The 20,393-nt window shown below is 41.2% G+C and overlaps 1 protein-coding gene across 1 annotated transcript; it reads right to left on the reverse strand.

Moving 5' to 3' along the window:
• Nucleotides 1-1,134: 1,134 nt before the first annotated feature.
• On the reverse strand, nucleotides 1,135-10,159 carry NPY (neuropeptide Y). Its single transcript, XM_061997096.1, has 4 exons — nucleotides 10,079-10,159; nucleotides 9,665-9,852; nucleotides 4,346-4,426; nucleotides 1,135-1,319 (listed from the first exon to the last, which is right to left on the reverse strand). The coding sequence occupies exons 2-4, from the start codon at nucleotides 9,850-9,852 to the stop codon at nucleotides 1,295-1,297; spliced, it is 294 nt and encodes a 97-aa protein (XP_061853080.1). The 5' UTR covers nucleotides 10,079-10,159; the 3' UTR covers nucleotides 1,135-1,294.
• Between the last annotated feature and the right edge of the window lie 10,234 nt (nucleotides 10,160-20,393).

Consider the following 20,393-nt stretch of genomic DNA (forward strand, 5'->3'; position numbering starts at 1 on the left):
GTGAACACACCCAGTGTGCATTGACAGAAATCTAGTACTTGCTTGCACTGACACATCTCTCCTGGCAAAAAGCCAGAATAAGATGTAACTACATTAAAACTTCATACCGATTCTTTTCCTATTTGGAGCTTTGTGTGTGCTTTATTACCCACAGTTTAGTCACAGTGTCTAAAGTTGTGCTTAAATATAAGGAACCAAAGACCAGTATTCATATCATGCCCAGTATAGGTCCTGACCAAACTGCAGGGTATGTATCTGAACTAAACCGCTTGATAACAAAGGTAATGTGCTGCTATTAAATTATGTTACTTTGAAAAAAAAATTTGAGTGTTTCTTCAGAGACCCTTGTGTCTAAGTCACTCATAAAGCCGGTGATGAAATTCATAAAATAAAATTATTTTACAAAAAAAATAAAATGAAAGCCTGAAGAGCCAGTTCCTTATCCCTGTTCCAGGTATCTTCCTGTTGTGGAAACAGAAACCGTGAATGACTCCAAACGAGAGAGGCTTTCAATGCAAGTACCCAAAGGGTTGTGATTTATCAGTGTGCTTGTTTATAAGCCTTTAGGCAATGTTAAATGTCTCATCTGGCACAAATAGTTGTAGATTTGTCCTGGTTTATGAGTTACTTTAGATATTGTTTCCTGCTGCTTTGCATACTGCCAAAGCAAAGATGCTACATCTGTTTCATTTAAAATTCCAAGTTCAGGCTTACAGTCAAGCTTCAAACCAGTTTTGAGGAGTTAGCTGAATTAAGCAGGGACTTATTCCTCCGTTTTTTGAAAATGCTATTCATTTTAATGCATTTGTCAATGTGAGTACTAAGTCAGTTTTTTGTATGGTGACTGAAAAAACCACCTCCCGGAACATTACTTTCCCAAACTACACAGTCTGTCATAAATTATTTTGTATAAATCAAGCTGCTGAGCTGAGTCTGAGGCTGCAAGAAATGGCGTCCTTATCTTAGTTTGCACATTAATTACTATAATAACTGTGACCCCATTGTTGTCCATACTACTTAAGACTGCCAGGAGGTTATAATTCACTTTTAATAGTTTAAAACAACTCTTTGCTATATCAATGACAGGGTTGCTTGTTTCATTTAGTGTGTTGTATTTTGGAATGCACAAATAATTTATTTAAATAAAGGTATATACAAATACAATGCAGGAAAAAACTCCACAGAATTCAGTACAATGGCTGCATGCACCGGGAATGACGCTATGATTTGCTTCAGAGGCGTGGAGTAGGAACTGAAAACTAGGAAAAGTTTTGACGATGTGCTGAAAATCCCATCACCACATCGAAGGGTCTTCAAACCTGCAATGCACATTATGAATTAAAAAAAAAAAAAGGTTAAACACATTTTCAAGCCTTTTCTGAAAAAGGTATGAATTTAGAACCACCTAAAATTTTCATTTTTATAATCACAGCAGTAAGGAATACGTATGTGTATTTGCAGCTGAGGATTGTATACGGAACTCCCAGCAAAGCAGAGGCATCCTGGTTGGCCAAATGTCTATACTTTGGCGCCAGAACTTGCCTCTCCATATTGTTACCTAGACGGCAAGTTTTTACTCCATTGAGACTCACTGCAAAGCTGTTTTATGCCATTAAGAAGTATTTAATGAAATTCATCTAGAAAACTATGATATGTTAAAATAGAAATGGATACCTTTTTTGCTCTTACTCAGGAGTAAACAGCTTCCACAGAAAATTAACTGAGTCAAAATCAAAACCACAAAAATCATGCTGTTAGAACTTTCAAAAAAAGCCCACAGTCATCATGTTAAAATATTGCTGCAGGATCTCACTGCTCAATATTAAACATTTGAAATACATGTTGAAAAAGCTGCTGAGGGCAGGCTTTGATCTAGAGGTCCTCTGCTTGCAAATAGCTGTTCCATCTACACAGCAAGTCAACAGTGGAGAACATGGGGAGAGACAAGAGGCATTTGCCTTATTTTTTGCCATCTAAAAGTTGGACATCTAGACTTCCTTCACAGTCACAGGGGGCACACTGACACTGAGAGGGCAATTGATGCTGCCTGTTTTCAGGTGGAAGGCTGATTTTCAAGATATCTGTCCCTCCAACTGACAGCAAAGGCAGTCTAGATGACTACTTCACACTAGATCCTGACTTTTAAGAAGGCAGTAGTAGGGGAGACACATACTGTTATTGAGTTTTAAAAGTTTTCTCATGACTTCACAGGTTCAACAAGATCAGAAACGTTCCATTTCACATGTTTTTGTCACAAAAATACTTGTAGTAGTGTCAATGTGCCTCCTTTTTTTTATTCCTTAACTTCTTATATTTTGTCTGGTTTCTATAAGAATCTCTCTAAACTTTCTAAATATGGTCAAACACAGACCTAGACTGAAAAATACTTTGGGGCATAGTCAGCAAAAGTGAAATGTCAAACCAGGCCAGCCAAGCTGTTTACAGTTAAGTTGTTTATTACAAAGTTTATTCTGGAGAGCTCACCAAGAATGTCTCTCACTGATTCACTGAATGCAAATTACATCTGCTCCGTAACTGACTGCATACATAACTATTTCTACAACATAAGCCAAGAAGGCTTAGGCAGCCGATTTACACCTGGGCCTGTTTACTGTGTGTCCAGTTGTCTATCCCTGCATGGCTTCCCTAATTTCCCAAGCAGTTTTCAAACCCTCTAGGCAATTTCAATCAAGTCAGAGACAGGTACAGATATCTCAAAGATATTAAGTTCTTGATGTGCCATGAAACATAGGACTGAGTAGAAAGATTTAGTTATGTCCTCACATAGAAGAAAAAGCCGGAGCAGTGTTCAGAATCCATACACAGTTTTATCCTAGAAAACATATCCATAAGAAACTAGACATCATTGTTCCCAGTACTCCCATAATCGTCATCGATCAATGACAAATATCACGCTCAGTTTAAAGTGCTGTTGCAGGGGGTATGAAATAAAAATCTGCTTCTCATCAATTTGTGATCTTGAATGCAGAGTAGTTTGTTATTTTGCTCATGAGTTTTTGCTCCCTGGTGTGTTTTAGACAGCATTATTGAAACAATAATAATAATCATAAAGTTTTGCGATGAAGGGGTGAAAACTACAGACTTTGTACTACCCTGTGTGTTGCCTCAAATTCATGGCAGCGGAAATTTCCCATTATGTGAGGGCTCTGCCTTGTCATTACCAAACACAAAATAGTCTGATACATTTCACTGCACTCCATGTAGTTTTTTACATAAGCATCTGCAGAGAAAACTGCATCCCCACAGCTGCAGCTAGTCATCAAACCAGAATTCAATGGTGTCCCTACGCAGAGAACCATCAGTCTCACAGACAATCTCCCTTGATGGCAGTAGAAAATCCGGTTGCCTTTTAGGTCAAGATCGTGCCCTAAGTTCAGTGCTACAGACCATTATGCTTAAGTACTTAACTAGTCTAATTGAGCCTTTGCATAGCTGATGAAAATGCAGAGCATTTGCTTGTTGACTCCTGTGATGACTGCTGCATAAAACATTTATTTCTGCAGTAGAAGTATTATCATCAAACTTCAAGCTATTGATGAAGGCTTAAACTGAGCTCATTCGTGCTTGATTGTAAGCAAAACTTAACCCAGTGTTTTCTTTCATGAGATAAAAATCTCCATATCTTAACTTCTTCAACATACTTAATTTTAGCTATGTAAACTGTAGCCACTGCAACAGTGTCTTACATTTAGCTGAAGTGTCATTACCTAACTAGATAAATACAGTATGTACATTTGAAATCTCACTGTTTCTTGAAACACCACTGTTATTTTAAACCAAGTGCAATTGCAAGTATAAAGGTCTTTTTTCCCTTTGTAAAATATTAGGTACAAATCCAATGTGAAATACAGTATTTTGAAGACCAGCCATAGCCATGCAATTGTGTATGTTAACATATGTACTTATTTTCCACTCATGCATCTTAAGAGAAAAAAATCTGAGTAGTAAATGAGTAGAAATGTGACATTTTGAAGGCTATAATGTATCATCAGCCATCAGCATACAACTCTGTAATAAAGCCCAGTAAGAGGCAAGCACTGCGGGAATACTTCCCTTCCTCCATACAGCAGCTATGGGCTGCTCCCAAAATCAAGAAATTAGGATTCTGGATTACGTTATAGCTGATAAGGCATTTCTTCACTTGCTTTCATCTATGGTGCTAGTTCTTAACAGTAAAAGGAATTTAAAATGTTTTTTCAGGGTGTGTTTACCTGGCTGTTCATGGCATATGTTTTCTCCCTGTTACACATATTTATTGATAACAAATTAAACTGGTATATCTAAAAGAGAAGTGAAAGCCATCGCAAAACCTCTTCATACATACCTGGATCTAGGAATATTTTCTGTGCTTTCCCTCAACAAGAGGTCTGAGATCAGTGTCTCTGGGCTTGATCTCTTTCCATATCTAAGCAAAGAGGAAAAACAGCATATTTTTTATACATCAGCTTTCTAAAATAAAGACTAAGCACGGAACTATTAAACAAATCTTTTTGGAAAAACTGAATTGAGCAGCTTTCACCAGGTATTTTTAGCTTAACTGATTTAGCCATGTGAGAAAATGTTCACCCTTCAATATTTCTTTGGATATATTTTTTTCCATAATCATGTTACATGATAGCACTGAGAACAATCAGTATTTCTCAACTTGATGGCTGTTCCTGGATACTCTAAAGCCTTGCACTTTACAGATGTGGGCATGGTGGAACAGGGAGGAAGCTGTGCATGACGTGACCTCTAAGCATGCCATTCCTGTCTATTAGTCCAGTAGCACCATCTCATTAACTTCCACATTGTTTTAGATGCTACTTTATTGTAACTGACAAATCCATTTTATCTATTAAATGCATAGAAAACTAACTCGGATATACTGTACTATCCAAGCAACTAGCCAAGATTTTTTAAAGATATCTAGTACATTTGGGGCTGCCCAGTGCACATCACAGTAGGTTGCAAAAACTGAGCTACCCCAAGGTAATCATCACTTGTGAACTACGTGGCCATGGGAGAAAAAACTTTCTAGCTCAGAGTTCTTCTTTGATTAAATGGAATATCACCAACTCCCTTTGTGCTGTAGTTTCACAGCAGATATCTTTCTATGGGTTTGTTTTGTTTCATCTTTTGATCCCAGATATTTTACATTCTGCAACAGTTAAAAGCACTGCAATTCCTGGTTCTTGAGTAGGAAGTTAGGGTTTTTTTTCCCTTAGAAAACAGAATTGACAATAAGCAGACGCCTTGGCAGACAGCTCTTCACTATAAGGATTTATTAGCCTGAGAATGATAACTATAAGCAAATGCTCCCTTGGTTGGAAAGAATTAAGGTCATGGTTTGTCACCTGTGTATGTAGTTAGTCTGAATCATGAAGTACATTAACAGATAGCAGCTTTGTGAATGTTGCCTGAGTGAAATTCTGATTCCAAAGAAATCAAAGGTATAATTAGGGACTTAGATTTTATCCATTACTATCAAGATGTTTCTCCAATGACTTGATCTAGATTTTTGAGAAAAAAAAAAACCCAGACCTTCTCAAACTATATTTCAAAAGCTAGCACTCATCTGTTAATGGCATGACTTGCTGAAAAGTGGAAGCGTATCTCACTTTTCAATCATTTTATTCAACTTCTTGTATTTTTACATTGCCTTAATCATTTTAGTACATCACTTGTGCTGCAGAAAGACACAGCATCCATTTCAGCATTTTAAAGTAAATTTCTTAATCTAAACTGATTGAAAGCAGGTATCTGAAAAGAACCAGCCAGACATAGTAAAATGTTATTAAAATAATGCAATCAAGCATGATGCTGAATCAAATACCTTGTACTCCCTCACCTCAAAGGGATTTCTTTCTTTCTATTTCCTTGTTCCAAATAATACATATGTGACCTGGACTTCAGCTGCGGGGTAATCTAATTTGCCATTATGTTAAAGAAATTGATTTAACAAATCAACAACTTGCTCCAAAGAGCTCACACTTGGGCAAAACTCCCATCAGTCTCTTGGAAAGTTTTGTCTGAATAAGAAATAAGTAGCAACCTCCTATACTGCAGAGAGTCAAATCATGAAGATGACTATTGGGGAGATATCTTTTATATCACTTCCCTCAGCACCTTGGCTAGACTTGTGCTGCTCCCTGTGTTGGATGGATCTACCACATCCTCACACAGCAAAGTTGTACACAAGGTGATCACTGACTGTGTCCAGCTGGGCTGGACAAGGAGCAGCCCCTCTTCCTATGTCTGATGCCTCAGCCTTCTCTCTGCTCTGTAATTTTGTCACTGGGAAACAACCATGCTACAGCCATAGTAAAAAGAGGCCATGGACAAAGTCAGTCTCTTCGTACTGAAGCAAATGCTGTGGGAGATATTTGCTTGAGCTGCTTCATGCTTTGGCTCTTGTCTACCCTGCCCAGCTCTGAACAACATGAACACAGAAAGCCAGGCCTTTATATGTAGTTTGGGAAATACTTTTGTCAATATCATCACTGCTTTAAAAGAATGAGGCTCCAACCTTTGTGAAAATACCTGGTGAGATTTTACGCTCAGCTTGAAATATTAATTCCTCTTTTCAGGCATGCTAATAACCCACAACTCTAGCTGAAGTCAAAGGGATGGAAGAATAAACATTCTGATTATGGATATAGTATCTCAGACTCAACAAAAATCTAAAAGCTTTCTATGAAGGCTTCATCTTGACAGTCAAATCCCATCAATGCCCAAGGGTAGCAACAGGTACTGAGGGATCGCAGAAGCATCTTGAGGGTCCGATTGGGAAAACTACACAAAAGGCCCAGGCTCTCAAGATCTGTTTCCTTCCCCATTTAAGGGTGTTGACATGAAGTGGGAGCATCAGTACTGCCTAAGTCAGACACATCTTCAGATACACTCTGCCTAGCTTTTAGTTCCAACCATTTCCAGAAGGAATGGCCTTACTGTTTTGCTGCAGCACAAAAGAGGCACAGATTCATAAACAAACTACAAGGAACAAGAAAGGAAAAGGGTCTATTGGCAAGAGTGAGTATAGGTAGTATCAAGTAGCAGAAGGAAGAGTGATTCAAGGAAAGATGAGGTCTGGAAAAAAACCCTAAGCAACACAGTAGAGGAGTATGACAGTTTTAAGAATAGCAGTAGGATTAATCCAAAGACACACTGACATCTGTCAGAGTCTGCATCTGTGCTGGTTGCCTTAGGCTCTCTATTAAGTCATAAAGACCAGACACATAAGGAACAAGGGATCTCATCAGAAACAAGGTCTGAAATAGGCCTGATGACCTGCATCTTACAAATACCTGTTTCACTCAGCTGACCTCAACGCATGGTACCGATGGGCACAGATGTCTAACTCTGAGTGAGATTAATATGAAGGAGGAGGATCTCAAAGGAGGGAGGAAGCAAAAAAGTCACACAAACAAGGCCTAAAGACAGGAAGAGAAAGATGGTCTGGAAGGAGGAAGCTTCATGGGTGCTGGGGTGAAGATGCCATGAATAACAGTAGCTCAGAGGGGAATGACACTCAAATGCTTGGGTTAGGCCAGAGCAGAAGCCAGGAAAACAACCCAGGAGATTGTTCATCATCACGAAAACATCAAATAAGACAAGACAGATGAAGCCAAAGAGAAAAAAGCATAGATCTCTTCATCCTTTCCCAATGTGTTGTTACTGTTCCCTTTCACTAGTCACACAGTGGCCAGGCTGCAGGCATCAGTTCTGGAGAGAAGCTGAGCACAGCTTGCACACACCCCCTGTTACAGGGCTTCCAAGCAGCACCATGCACAAAAGGCAAAGATAGAAAGCTGTAAAAAGAGAGAAAGCTTCCACCACATCTGTTGAAACAGACCAAATGATCATCCTTAGGCCAGTCCAAAATGCTTCAGAAGTTATCGATTCCTTTTGCAAGTGACAGTGGCACTGCCGAAACAGGGAACCTCCAGGAGTTCAGTTAAGCTTTCCAAACAGAGACAGCAATTACTTTATTTTTGCACTGTGAATTCATCATATAGTGGAAACAGCACTCTTTTCTTTCTTTTTTTTTTTTAGTTAACCTATATAGTCAATTTTAAAATGTTGAAATAGCCACTGAGTGGTTTTTTCTGCCAGCTTTCTTGTACTTTCTTATACTTCGATTATAGTCCCTTTAAATATGAGGGGGTGAGTGGGAAATCTAAGTGAAACCTGAAGAAAAATATTTAAGTTCTGCAGTTTCATCCCTCAGCAAGAATAATTATTTTGTTTCATTTCAGAACCCAGTTCACACAGAAGAATGAAAGCAGTTTCACTCCTAGAAGCGAGAAGAAAGCTACACAGTCAACATTAAAGTAAGCTGAGTTCACATTTGGTTAGTTTGGGGTGTTTGTTTGTTTGTTTTTAAATATTACCCAGGTTTAGACAGGAACCACCTTTGAAATAAGAGATGAATGAAACAAAAGAAGAGCCAAGAGACCTGTCTGGAGATCCCATCACCCGCACGGGAAAAGAATACCAGAGGCAGAATTCAAGGATCAGATTATTTTAGCAGTAATCTAGACAAAAAAAGTTATCTGAGCACAGAATATCACACAGAAGCATGTCATACACGAGTGAGTTGTGAATATTGCTTTAAAAGTCCGGGATATAAGAACTGTACTTCTATCAGCCTCTTCATCTGTGTTATGCTATTAGTCCACTGGCAGACAATGTTATGAGTTTGCAGGGAAAGCTCTCAGTGGCATGATAGCCTTTCTTCTAATTCAATTCTTCAGACTTCTAGAGAGCTAAATGAAAGCCTAATTTTAGACCTCTATCTGGTTTTGATATTAAACAAACAGATAAACATGTCAAAGCTCTTCTGGGTCACACACTGTTCAGGGACCTCAGGGGAAACTTCTATTAATCACACAGGCTAAACTGGACAGATGCTCCCAAATAAAATGATTTTTTATAATAACTTGCACTTTTTTCAGACTGAGCCCTTACACCTACTTTAACAAGCACAGTCATCCCCAGAAAGTCAGTTTAGAGCCAGGCAGGTTTAGGTCACATTCTTTTCTCATTCAGCTTGGGACTGGGTTCTTGCTTATACTCTTGAGAGAGTTTTTGTTAGTACCGGTAGGTTTATTGGCACTCAAAGCTGTGTGGAGTAGCTGGAAAACCACAAAGCATCTGGGATATCACAACTTCTTAGAAAGACTAGAAGGGCACTTTTTCTCCTCAAAATCTTCACTAGAATCAATGGTAGCAAGAGGAGTGGGAAACTACTCCTGCTGCCCCATCTATCTCTCTCTGGCTCCCAGGTTAGTTATGTTTTTTCTCCCTTTTGGGAGGTTCTCCCTGTGTACACTGCCCTGTGGCTCACATTCCTGCCTGCAAGCCTCTCTGTGCCAGGGCTAGAAAGGGCTGAGAGAGCACAGGCAGCATCGACATCCCTGCCTCTTCTGCAAGCTTGGGTGGTCGGAGTTTAGCTCTGTACCCAGATATGACTCAGGGGTGCATGGCTGTCACTCTCTACAGGTACTCTGTGCACCACGTCTTTCTCTGTGTCCAGAAGCTGGGAAACTGAGACACTCAGGGCCAAGGGGACACCGCACTTCCATCCTCTGAGCCTCGCCAAGGAAAAAGGCAGCCCGGGGAGCGGGAAAGGGGGACGCTGTGTCCGGGCCGCTCTGCCTACCTCTGCCTGGTGATGAGGTTGATGTAGTGCCTCAGCGCCGAGTAGTATCTGGCCATGTCCTCTGCGGGGGCATCCTCGCCGGGGCTGTCCGGTTTGGAGGGGTACGCCTCTGCCAGCGTTCCCAGGCAGACCAGCAGCGACAGGGCGAAAGTCAGCACCGACACCCACAGCCTCGCGGTGCCCGGCATCTGCACGGTGGGGTGGGATGGGATGGGGGAGAGCCGCCGTCAGCGTCTGCCCCGACGGCGGGAGCAGCTCGGCTGCCTCGGCGCGGGCCGCGCCCCGTCCCCACATCCCTCCCGTCCCCCGTCCCCACATCCCTCCCGTCCCCGTCCCCACATCCCTCCCGTCCCCGTCCAGTCCCCGTCCCCGTCCCCATGCCCAAGCCCAGTCCTGCCCCGTCGCGGCACTCACGGCGGTGGTTGCAGTGGAGCGGCTCTCGGCTCGGGGAGGTGCTTCTGCCCGTGGGTCGGGGCTCCCGAGTGTGGGGCTCCGCGTCTCGTCGGGCTGCTTTAAGGCTTCCCCGGCAGGCAGGAGGGGCCTCCGGCGATCACGCCTCACCGGCTCGGGTCCCCCCCGCCCCGCCCGCTGCTGTCCCGGGCGCTGCGCGGCGGCCGGGAGGGGCCGGCGGGACCGAGGGGCGGCTGCCGCCGCCGCCCGCGCCGCCACGGCGACTCATCCTGCCCGTGGGCTGCAGCCAGGCTCTGCAACGGTCCCGGGTCCGGCCGTAGGAGCCCCCGTGTCCGTCCCGGTGCAGCCGGCGGGGCACGAAGCCGACAGGCGAAGGGAAGGATTTTGCCCTACACCTGCTACATCTACGGCACCGGAGGGGACCCGAGCTTGGACTTAGCAGGAGCGGTGCCGAACATAAAGCTGAGAAAGCAACAAGGAAAAATGCCAAACCGGTGCCACAGGTTCAGAATGGAGGATTAACTCCCCAGGGGACTGGCAACAGAGCTGCTTCGATGACATGGCACCTCCCTCCATGGCCACTCTGCCAGGGAAACCCTGGGCAGCCATGTCCAGGGCTACCTTCTGAGACTTTTCTTCTGCTTTATTTCTGTGTCTGAGCCACAGCCCACAGAAAACAGCTCACCAATCCCATGGGATCATGACAGCCTTTCCAGTAGCTGTACTGACCCAAAGGAACCTCTGCTGAATCTGGAATGTGGCAACTTCTCCCAGCAACATGGGACTACAGGACTGATCCAGCCAATGTGCCAGATTTGTCTCCCTAAGCTTGCCCTCACTTAAAGTCAATGGAGATAGGCACCCTGACAATGACCCTTGTACAGCAGAGGTCTGAGACAAGTGGAGTGGACATCTTCTGGTGACATACCCCTTTTCACAGCAGCAGTTTAGGTGACTAGGCTAGACTAGACACCAGACTACCAGAATGCCTGAAGTTGGGTGAGATGAATTCAACCCAAACAAAGTTTCAGAATTTGTTGAAGAGTTTGATAGAGTTGGAAATTGTTCATATATATTAATAAAATTAATTCCTTAAAAACAGGTAATTTGACTAGCATCTTGATGACCAATGACTAATTCCAGTTGGAATGACAAATCATGACTGATCATATCTTATTTTTACTTTAATTTGATAGCAAAATAACAATCAATCACCCAAGAACATTAGACAGACTGGCAGAAAGCTTTAAGACATATTCTAAAATTATCATACATACACTACTGTAAATGTAGTTAGTAGTTTCTATAGTTATTATCACAGACAGTTATTGGCTTAATAGTAATTCATCAGATTCTGAAAAACAATACTCAGTTTGTAAGAGCAAAGACAGAAATAATTTTCATCACTCTAGAAAGAGAATCTCACTGTTATCTAAACAAATCCACTAGCAAATAATGTCTCTTGTGGTGTGCGAGGAAGCTCACAGAACTATGCCCATTTCCAGACATGGAAAAAAATCTCAGAAAATCCCAGAGCTCTTAATGTCAAGACATATTTTTAAAATCTTCAGGACTTCGTAGCGCACTGGCCACAAACCTTACGGCAAGATTACAGGATGCTTTTTTGTCACATACCAAATGAAGAACTGTAATGTGTGTGAATAACTTTCCATGCCACAGCCAGCAACTCCAGCTCCTAATTGCAGCAGATGTGTGCAGAAGGTGACATCACATCTTACAAAGTGGCCTCATTGTGTCCCCGCACTCCCTATCCTCCCACCAGCAGTGCTCCCGCACATTCAGTTTTCACACTGTCCTCCTGTTGGCTCGACAGAAGCAGCTGACATGACAATCTGATACCTCTGTGACACTGCAAATGTCCCAGAGAGCAACTGTGCTCTGGTTCCATCACTTTCCATTTGCCATGCTGAATTCAATAAGCTGCCTATTCCAAAACTTGCATTGATCCAGTATATCAGCTTTTATGGGGTGTAGGGACAAGTAGTAACAGCATTTGGAGGCTGAAGCATCTGGGAAGGTGTACTACAACGACAGCTCTCATCAGCTTCAGCCTGGTTCTGCCACAGCCATCTCCCACCACCTCACAGGACTGGGGGTGACCTTCTGAGCATTAGACTCTTTCACCATTTACAACTGTGATTGCTTGTCTCCGCCTAGCACCACTATTTTTACACTGTCAGTCTTCAAGGTACTTCAAAGAGGAATAAGCTATTGGACTGGTAAGCAGCGCAAGATAAACATGAAGTCTGGCACCTACACACCTACTGGGGCTGTGAGGAGGCAACAACATTCCCCCATCACAGGTATGTCATTATTGCTTGATGCAGCAGTATGTCATGCTGATGCATCTTGGCACAGACCAGCACTCGGTCAGTCAACTGCCGACATCTCACTGCTCTTTTTTCTGGTGATGAGGTACAAGCAGTAAGCTGCTCCCTCCAAGGAGTTGATTAACAAATCATACCTGCTAGGTCTCTCTACAAAACACTGGGTCTGGAGCAACAGCTCCTCACAGAAATAAGGCACAGACCACACAAGCCGTCAGTTTGCTTCACAGCATGAGGAGGAGTGAGGGAAGCCTTCTCTCTTGTGCAGGAGCAGGAATCAAATTCATGTCCCATACAAGACAGAGCTCCTGCCACTGCACGCTGCTTGACTGGATCTAGGGAAGTTTTCTTCCCCGTGGCACCATGACCTCAATCAACTCATCTGTTGCATTTTACCTTTGGGTGGAGTCTCCCAACTGGTGCTGAGTTCAGACTCATACCCTCACTCTGAGTGGCCTAAAGGTTCAAGACATGTCAAACGTTACCATTCTTCCTGCACCTCCAGAATAGCACTTCTTTCCATACAGTTCCAGCGTTCCACAATGCCTACTTCTGTAACACTATAGAAGCACTGGTCAGCTCTGGGTATGTGCTTATGCCCCATTTAATCATTTAAGATGAAGCATACACTTTCTCGGGTCTGGAAACATTTATAATGAAGTAGAGTCTCTTTTATGGTTGAAACTGGATGTTCCTATCATAAAACATATATTAAGCTTAAATAACTTAGATAAAAAAGACTTTGGATGCATAACATAATCATCAATATAATCCCAATGCAACAAATACTGGTGTTTTCACATTGATAAAACAAATCCTTTACCTAAAGGTCCAGCATTGCTTCCTTGAACAAAGCAGTCAGGCATTTGTATTCTGGCAAATGGCAGAGCTGCACTTTCCACAAGAAGGTCTAGGGTGAGCTATAAAGGTGAACAAGAAGAAAGTGAGAGTAGTTGGAAAGAAATGACTAAGACTCAGAAGAGCTGATGAGAAAAGTTGTGAAGAACTGAATGGAGTTAAAGAATAGAGCCTGAGAGAGGGAGAGACACAGGTAGAGCTCAGGTATGGCAGCAATTAGATGTCCACGTTTTTTTTTTCCCCCCGAGTATTACAGGCTTACAGGTGTGCAAGTCCTATCTACACTGTAGCTAAGAAATCAAGAGCTTGAAGACTATTTAACCACACACAGAGAGAAAGATGGGTGTTTCAAAGCTCTGAGCAGGTATCAATGCCAGGTACAGCACCGATGGGGAAAACCTGAACAGGAACATGACACTCAAATTTTGCCTACGTGTTAGTGTCATGACATTTAAGGATTCATTAGATTGCTGTCTAGCCTACAAATTTTAGACTACACTAAGAATGGAAAGACTTCCAAGATATCAATTTATTAAAAATAAGATGATATTATTCTATAAGCAGCATAAATGTGAAAGGAAATTCAAGTCATTTACTAATGGTAGTAGATATTATTGCATTAAATAGGGACATGATATTTCCCTTAACCAAAACAAAATTTTGTGAGGTTAACTTTGGACAGAATATTATTTATAGCATGCTTTCTGGGGTAGGCATGGAACTAAAGCTGTTCTTTATTACTACAAATACACACAATGTCATCTTCTCACTACAACAAAGCACTGTTGTGTGCATTAGCGATCCTAAACTAATATTCCATAACAGCCCATTAACAATTCCTGTTAGAAGAACAAGATCGATCTCCTAGCACAGGGAAAGTGTTAAAAATTGCATCCCTGGGAAGAAAATATTTATGTGGCACTAGAGATCTGGAAATGGCAGATTTTATCAGCTGATGTTGGCTGTGCTCTTGCAGTTAAAATGTCTCACTAAAGGTTTCCGTAGCTGAACAAACCTTCTAGAAATGATGAATCTTTAGGACTGGAAGTTCAGTCAGATAAGCAGTGTATAATTATTCAGTAGTTACATGAATTTATCTGAGTCTCTCTGGACAGAAAATGGTACTGTTAACCTCATAAAGCCAGGCTGTCACACACCTTACAGTATTGCTGATTTTAGTTTGCTTAGCAATACTTTCAGAAAAGCTTCACATATTCATACTCCATCAGAGAGCTTCTTTTACGTATATTCTACCAAGACATAGGGGTTTGTCTAAGTGTAAACAACATGGAAAAAAAAGAACTGTTGGGTGAAACCAAAGGCCCATCTATCTTGCCCCCAATGGCATCTAAAGGCAGGTCCCTAGGACTATCAGAACAGGAAAAGTATGTTACTCCACTTTCCCAATATAGTTTTTCCAATCTTTATAAAACTGTGATTTAGGGACATGCTCACTAATAGTCAAGGCTTTGTATATTACAGCAAGCTTTGAAAATCATCAGCTTCCTGTGGCACTGCCACGGCATTCCTGCTGTGCATTACAGGGCAGGCGTTGAAGTCATCATCTGGCACTGTCTCTCTGTCACCTCGTTGGTGGGACTACCTGTGCCTCTGTGTCACCTCTCCCTGCAGCACTGGGGCAGCCTGACGTTGATGCCAGGGAGACAGGTGGTATACTCACACTGAGGCAGTGAGTGCCTTCACATGCCATGGTAGCTGCAGGCACTGAGCTACTGCGCTGAGCCACAGACCCGTCTGCGTGGCACTACCTGCCCTCCTGCCTGGAAAACGAAAGGCAGTTCTGACATAAACCGCTTCTGGTGATGCACGAGTGGCTCCCATACAACTACTTGGCTGTGAGTTGCAGACCCGAGGTGTAATACAAATAAATTCTTTGCTGCTCAAAACAATGTTGTTCATAGCACCACATTAAAGGCCCTGCAAGGGCTGTGATTGACTCAGAATCACAGCAACGTCTGACTGGAAATCAGAAAAGTAAAAATTAGTTTCAGTAGAATTTTATTGTTGTTGGAAGTTGTTTTTCTTTTCTGAAAACACAGACAGAGAGACTTCTGAAATGCTGCAAGAAAGTCAGGGGGACATCAGTAATTTTCCTGCAGACACCCAGGGCAATGCAGTTTTGACAGGAACACGATACTCAAATAAGCAATGAAACTAAACACTGTATTTGCAACTGTAATGACATTTGTTTTGCTGTACTTGCTTCCCTTTTCCACTGCCCCAGGACAACAGAAAAACAAAGATTAGTAGGATAGAGATCAGAATGTTGCCTCTGACAATGTCTACTGCTGAGACCAAAGTCAGTAAGGAAGAGCTTACAAGAAGACTGTGCTTTAAAGCACATGGATCAAGTGTTTATTACAGAAACAAAAAATTCTCCACACTGAAAAAAAAAAAATATTTTTTATGCATATGAGATGAGGAAGTTGGCAAAGCTCTCATGGCTTAAAGACAACCAGAATTACTAGAATTAAGTTCTCTGTTTCAGTGCACATCTTGACTCTGTTCCTATTAAAGTGGGAAACAGGAAGAACAATGAGAGAAATCCAGACATTATACTGTAAGATTGTGCTGTGTGACACAGTCCAAGCGCACTCAGAATCACTTTTGCTTCCTGTCCTGCAACACTGGCAGAGAGCTCTTCTGCTGTATAGTCTCATAGTTTTCTATGTGTTGAATGCTTTATTATTTGTCATGGCATGGATCACAGGAAAACTTAAGTGCCAAAGTTGCTGCATTTTTCAAAAGCAGATATAATCTTTGAGACAGAGTTGATTGATTAATTTCAGGGTAACATGGATGAGATTTGCCTCTGCTAGCTTTGACTCCCCAAAAAGTAGGTTCTTCCTTTAAGAATCGGTTCATGCTCTCCTTATCAAAAGAAAAAAAATGTCCATCACAACCAGGAACCTATCAGGAGATGTTCTGATGTGTTCGAAGCAACTGATTGGATTAAACTGCCATTTGCCAGCACCTTGCACAACTCCTCCAACAATTTCCTGTCCGTCTGGCAATGGGAGACCTTCACCTCACTGATGAAGAGTCAGCACTCATTCACAACAAATTTATTGGCAGAAAAATTGTAATATTTACGCAGGGATCTAAGTATTATTAGTCAAATAATCATAAATCAATGCAGAATTGTATACTTCATTGAGGAGGAGAAGAGATATCCAAGATACCCACAAATTAGATTTTTCTAAGGTACCCATCCCCACAGTATTTGTCTGCAACCATATAAAGCATGCATGTCTGTGAAATTATCTGTACATCTGTTTCTAGGCATACAGGAACTTGCCAAACCTGTGATCATTTGCACACTTCAGTATGTTCAAATGGAACCAATAAAACATTGTTCTCAAGAAACAAAATCCCAATCGCACAGTGCAATTCCCCAAACCAGATTTGTTTATTTCATAGTAGACTTGATAGATATTTGTAAAACTGGCCAAAATTTCTCCAGTTACAATTGGCGTGATCACTGAATGTATTGTAAATAAATGTTCTGGTATTCGCTTGCATATAAGTTCTATGTTTTTCTTATGCTCTTTTATTTTTTTTTAGAGCGGTTCCCCATTTCTCATAAGTTTCCAGACATTTCTTGTTTTGGCAGGAAGAAGAAAACCATGTTCGAAAGAGGATTCGTTATTTAAAGGTGTTAGATCAAAGCAATCCCTACTGTGACTTTCTCAGACACAACGATACTGTTGAATTGTGGTAGCTTCACCATTGTGATGAATTAGAACCTTCTTTTAATGTACTGGCCTTGCAGCGCAAAATTAATGAGATATTACTTTCGCACTGTCATGATGACATTATTCTGAGTTTGTATTCCTAGGTTTTAGATTTTTTATTTTTAATAAGTACCAGTAAACCTTTGGTAACTTTGGCTTATCTTGGACCTATAGCTGTTTTCGCTACTGGAAAAGGCCACAGTAATTCATGTGTTACCCAAGCTATAGAACTACTAATGGAAATAGTCTTAAATATGTTGCAACAGAACATGGTAGCCTATTTAATTACAGTGTGGCTGCCTGTTCAGCTCATATCAGGGACAGGCCTCTCATCAGCTATGTTTAAAAAACAATCTCAGATATATTTTTTCAGGTGAAGCTTTAACCTTAGTGTTTACTGTGTTTGAAATCAGTGTTTTAAGCACCTTTCCACTTCCAGAAGATCTTAACATGCCCACCCAGTTATCAGATGGATGATAAAAGTACAATACAGGAAACAAACAAAAAGGAGACTCCTGGAGGACAGTTGCCCACACATTTTCTGAAAGTCAGACATTTATAGAATTTGTCTCTGCCCTTCTAAGAAGCTTGAAGAAGACTAACATAACCAAGGTCAGTTATGTACTGAGGAGGATCTATCCAAACAAGTTGTCTCATTACAGAGTGGCATCATCATTTGACTGGGGAGATTTTTTTTTAGTCCCATGCAGCTTTTAGAGACAAATTATTGCCACGATAGACTCCCAAAGTTTAGTTTATCAGCAACTTGGACTGCTGGTATAACAGTGCTAGTACAGGTCAGACTCTCTCTGGGTGTATTTCACTCAAACTGTATTAGCTTGCCTGTGCTGCTCATTAGCAATATCCAAACATCTCATAAACAGCAGTGAATTCACTGTGCCCTGTAAAGTGGGAAAGGGATGATCTTGTGTTTGGCAGAGGAGTGACTAAAACCAGGGGAGATGAAGAACTTCTGCAAAGAGATTCTGGACAGGAGTGAGAACACTGACTCCGAGTGGTTTAATTTGCCAGGGAAAAGTACAGCCCCATTCCCCACTAAAAGCATTTGTCCTAACAAAGTCCATGAGTAATGCCTTTTGAGGAAAAAATATTTGCATTGCCTTCTGTAGGAGTTTAGGAATTCATCTCCTGCTATACCACATTCTGAGCAGAAACTCAGTGCATATCCTCTGAAGCTGTTGCTACACGAGTGAATGGTCCTCCAGGAATCACACAGCCTACAAATCTTGCACAGTGACTTAGACACATATGTCCCACCTCAATTCCAGTTTAGGTGGAACTGAGACACCCATTTTTTAAAATTTGCTAAACTAAAAGTACCCCTGAGATCAGCATGGGTGCCAGGATCAGGTTGTGCTGCATGTCTCTGCAAGCATGAACACTGAACAGACTTAATCCAATATAATATCATCTCAAATGTGAAACTGCCTCTTCCTTGTAGCTCTGAGGGTCATGTTTTGATTTCCCTGTAATTTCTGACTTCTGGGGGACCAGGTTTACATTGTAGGGCTAGTGTAAGAGTTCTAGCTGTCAGAAAGTACAGAATTCCTCTCAGCTGGCTTCTGTACTGCTGATAAAGGTGACCTAACTCATCAAAAACATATGTTGATATGGAGGAATTCATGTCCACTAAGTGAAAAAATACCATTACTGCAGAGAATGCTGTAAAATAAACTATCTTCCCTTGGAAAGTAATAGAATGTCAGTCTTACATCATTTCATATTTTGCAAGTTTTTTACAAGCATAACACATGCAGTTTGCAATAGTTTAAAAAAGTTGTGGTAGAATCCAGTTAGAAAAAATATCTTTGTGATAGTATGGATGAAGATAATTTTCTTCACACTGTGCTCAGACTCCAACAGTACTAAGATTCAACAAAACAGACAGCATCCAAACACAGCTTTCCCCAAGTGATGGTGTCTGTGCATCTGGTCCAGCTTTCCTTGGGTTTTTGTTTGCATTCTCTAGTAATTTTTTACTCTGTTTGAAATCCCAGGCGTTTGTAATACCTCCAACACAATTAAATGTGTTCATTTTTCATTCTTAAAACTAAAACAGTTATTGCATCATCTATGCCAGCAAAAGTCTGTGCCTGGTTAGCGCTTCTCAAGAAGGTGTTTGTCTGTTACCCTAGGCCCATGTAACTTTTATTAAAGTATAACATCACCTATACACATGCTCCCATGAAACACTGATGAACCTGCTCTGGGAAAGAGAAGAGGGCAGAAGAAGGCAAACCTCCACGCTGCTTGTTTGTTTCTGCATTTACATTTATAATTTAAATATTGTTGAGACATTACCAAGAAGGATCTTTCTGACAGAGAAATCACATCTTTGAGAGCTGACTACCCATGATTTGTCGAGGTGGGAACATGCAGGAAAATGACAGACAGACACACAGCGGGGAAGTGCACACATGTGCATTAGCAACTGCAATGATCCAGGGCAGCTCTCTGGCCATGAAAGCACAGCTTTTGTCCATACACTGAAATTGTATTCTCATCTCAAAAATGATGTAGTCTTATCTTAACAGCCTCCCTCTCTTCTGTTCGTCACTGACAGATGCCACCTCTTGGAATCTTACCTTTACAGAAGCTTTGGCTTTTATTTAATTTTTTTGTTTAATTTATTCATTGAGATTATTTTTTTAAGGAAGTTGCTAGCCTTCATGAGTCTGAATCACTGCAGATAAAAAGACCAACAAGACAAAGAGGAGTGTCCACCTGGAGATGTTTAAGACCATACCAGTTACAAAAGCATTTTTGTTTATTACAAAAGTGAAAGTCACAAGTAAAAAAAAAAAAGCCAAAAGAAAGGAAATGGATGATTATGTAGATTTGATTATAGATTATGAGCTAGGGATTTTAACATAAGAAAAACTGGCAAGTGAAGCAAAAGGATGTAAATCTATAGTAAATGGGACTAACAATAGTCAGAAAGAAATTTGAACATGAAGGGAGCAAAAGGAATCCTAACAGTGGAACTGGAAATTATAAAATTGCCAAAAATAATCCAGAAAAGGCAGAAGTGTTCAATAAATTGCTGTACATTTGGCCAAGGATCAGACGATGTGATCATTTCATAAGAAAATCATGAAACAATTTTTACTCCAACAGTGCATCAGAAGGATGTCAGATAATAGCTACCGACTTTAGACATACTCATACCACTAAACTTCAAAACAAGCATATGAGAGTTTAAAAGGAGCTACACGAAACCCTTTCCAGATCAGTAGTGTTGATTTTTCAACAACTCTTGTAATACCAGGGAAATTAAGACAGAATAAATGAAACAATTCAGGTAATTACAAGATTGTGAGATTGACGAACATCAGT

The sequence above is a fragment of the Colius striatus genome, chromosome 5 (genome assembly GCF_028858725.1).
Source record: "Colius striatus isolate bColStr4 chromosome 5, bColStr4.1.hap1, whole genome shotgun sequence".
Classification (NCBI taxonomy): Eukaryota; Metazoa; Chordata; class Aves; order Coliiformes; family Coliidae; genus Colius; species Colius striatus.